The following is a 3,189-nucleotide window of genomic DNA, read 5'->3' as shown; positions in this document are numbered from 1 at the left end:
ATGGACTCTTTACTCCTAAAGCAACTTTGGAACAAAGAAGTTAATTCTTTCTTGATATATGAAAAAATCAAATATTGTCAACTACAAAAAAAGCCAAAAAATCAATTAAAGTGGACCGGAGAGAGTAACATTCTCTTGATTTGCGTATACAAGAAGTGCTTGTATAATTAAAACAAATCTAATTAAACATTATTTATATATATATATATATATAAATATAACAACAACAACAATAACCCAGTATAACTCATACTAATAGGGTATGAGGAGGGTAGTGTGTACGCAGACCTTACCCCTACCATGAGGTAGAGAGGCTGTTTCCAATAGACCATCCTTCCCTCTAAGAACTCCCCACCTTGCTCTTGGGGTGACTCGAACTCACAACCTCTTGGTTGGAAGTGGAGGTTGCTTACCATCAGAGCAACCCTCTTGTGTGTATATATATATATATATATATATATATATATATATATATATATATATATATATATCAATCATTGTGAGTAATAATTAAGATGACTAGTTCAAGACTCATTTCAGTTTCAGAAAAGATTATTAAGCCATTCTCTGCCACCCCATCTCCCCTTAGACATTACAAGCTTTCTCTTATTGATCAACTCATGAGTACCATGTACATTCCCATAGCTTTCTTCTACCGTAGACCTCTAGAGCACAAGATCATCAATAAAAGTTCCAAACTAGAAGTATCTCAAACTCTCGAGAAATCTCTATCGAAAACCTTAAGCTCTTACTATCCATTTGCAGGAAAGTTGAAGGATAATCTATCCATTGAATGCAATGACATGGGAGCCAAATTCTTGAATGTTGAACTGAATTGTTCTATGTCTGAAGTTGTCAATCTTCCGGATACTGGTCCTGAATATTTGGCCTTCCCTAAAAATTTACCTTGGAATAGTACTTCATATTATGAGGGTACTAATTATTTTGTTGTGGCTCAATTAAGTCACTTCAGATGTGGAGGAATAGCAGTCAGTGCATGTTTATCGCACAAGATTGGAGACGGGTGTACAGAGATTAATTTTATGAATGACTGGGCAACTATTGCCCGTTCTGCTACTTCATCAAATTATGCGATAATTAGGCTATCAACACCACAATGGATTGGCGCGTCTATTTTTCCACCAACCTACGATGATCATTCTTCAGCTATATCACGTATTACCCCTAATACACTACCTTGTATAACAAAAAGGTATGTTTTCTCCTCTTCTAAACTCAGTGCTCTCAAGAAATTTATGGCATCAGATTCAGGAGGAGTGCAAAATCCGACACGTAACGAGGTTGTGACAGCACTGCTCTATAAGTGTGCTAATATGGCTACATCAAGGTCGAGTTCAGGATCAGGTTTGTTTAAACCATCTGCACTTATCCAGGTTGTGAATTTACGACCAAGACTCAATCCCCCTCTCCCCAATAACTCCGCAGGCAATCTTATTTCATCAATCTTAATAAAATCAACAGACGAAGAACAAATGAAGGTTGCAAGAATCGTTCAAGATTTGAGAAAAGAAAAAGAACAACTTAATATGAAACATGATCTTGTCAATCAAAATGGTGTAGTACTCTCAGCACTTGAGTATTTGAATGATAATATGGATGTGTATTGTTGTAGTAGCTTGTGCAACTACCAATTATATAATGTGGACTTTGGATGGGGTAAGCCTGAAAGAGTAGTTGTAACTAATGGTACTATAAACTTCTTTTTGTTGTCAGATGATAAAAATGGGGATGGAATAGAAGTACTTGTTAGTTTAGGAAAAGAAGTCATGTCTGAATTTAACAATAACAAGGAGCTTCTAGAGTTTGCTTCTCCTGTCTCTAATTGAAGCAAGAATTAAACCAAAAAGGGACTGGTCTTGACATGATGTATCATTTAACTGGTCTTAGTAAAATGCCCTCACTTTTGACTTGAACATCATAGTTATTCAATTTTTAATGCTTGAAAATTTTGTATGGTGGTGAAAAATACAAGTTAGTGATCGATTATTGTTAAACTTATTTGGCTGTTGATAATTTGTGCTTAAATTTTTAGTTCAAACATAGGTTTTAGTGATTTACTATAAAAATCTCGAAACTCCATTATTGGACCTTAAAAAGTGTTGAAAAAGACTAAGTGGATCTTTTTGATTTAGTGTTGTCACACCTCCTTTTTCCCGAGAGGTAGGGGATAGGGAGTTTTTCTAATTTAAGTGACATTATTCGAAATGAGATTATTTATTTATTCAAAGTCGCCACTTGAAATAATTTATGGTGTCCCAAGTCACCGATTTATTTTAGAATCCCAAATCGAGAAAATTTGATTCTTATTTATGGTCTGCGAACACAGAAGACCGGGTAAGGAATTCTGTTAACTCTAGAGAAGGTGTGAGGCACTCCCGAGTTCCGTGGTTTTAGCACGGTCACTCAACTATTAATAATTGGCCTAGTTATCCGATTTAATACATGTTTTAAACCTATATGTGCATTTTTATTCCTTTTAACCACTTTTAATTATTTATGGAACTTATTTGAACAAGTTGTGATATCGCAAACTCATTTATTTTTGTACATATTGCGAATCGCGTCACGTGAAACGCACCCGCGATTTACAACATGTTTATTTTTATTATTATTCGAAGTTGAAGTCAAGTCGCGTGAAACGCACACTTGAGTTGGGGTTTACGTATCGTGACCATGCTACAGGAACCATACTCATAGTCACGATGATTTATTAATCGCGCCTAAAGCAACTAGCACGTGTTCATGATTTATTTTTCCTTACGAGTTTGAGATCTGTGTAAGGTCAAGAGCTATGGAAATCAATTGTGGAAAATGGGTCAGCTTTTGCTCTTACTAAATTGGGCATGACAGAAACTATTTTGGACCAGATAAATTAAATTGGATCATAGTATAATTGGCCCTTTAAAGCCAATTAATGAGTATGTCCAGTTACTAGTTCATCAAGCTACTCCCCTATCAATTAGTCAATTGCAGTAGTACATATTTCATTAAGCAAACCCCAATCACCAGGCCCAATCATTATTTTTTTTGAAGTCCAAACCTCATTTTCCAATTTCAACTAGTAAACATAGATTTTATCCCCAAAGTTCAAACATTAACTACGTGCCCAAAAATTATATTTTTTTTATCAATCTTCATGTTAATCATCAAGAAAGTCGCAAAATTTAA

General features: G+C 35.0%; 1 protein-coding gene across 1 annotated transcript; it reads left to right on the top strand.

Moving 5' to 3' along the window:
* The first annotated feature begins 247 nt into the window (after positions 1-247).
* LOC104087793 (acyltransferase Pun1-like) lies at positions 248-1,934 on the top strand. Its single transcript, XM_009592352.4, has one exon. It carries the CDS (start codon positions 516-518, stop codon positions 1,845-1,847), a length of 1,332 nt encoding a protein of 443 aa, XP_009590647.1. The 5' UTR covers positions 248-515; the 3' UTR covers positions 1,848-1,934.
* The last annotated feature ends 1,255 nt before the right edge of the window (positions 1,935-3,189 follow it).

Source organism: Nicotiana tomentosiformis, chromosome 9 (genome assembly GCF_000390325.3).
Source record: "Nicotiana tomentosiformis chromosome 9, ASM39032v3, whole genome shotgun sequence".
Lineage (NCBI taxonomy): Eukaryota > Viridiplantae > Streptophyta > Magnoliopsida > Solanales > Solanaceae > Nicotiana > Nicotiana tomentosiformis.
This window is presented reverse-complemented; position numbering and strand designations above follow the sequence as displayed.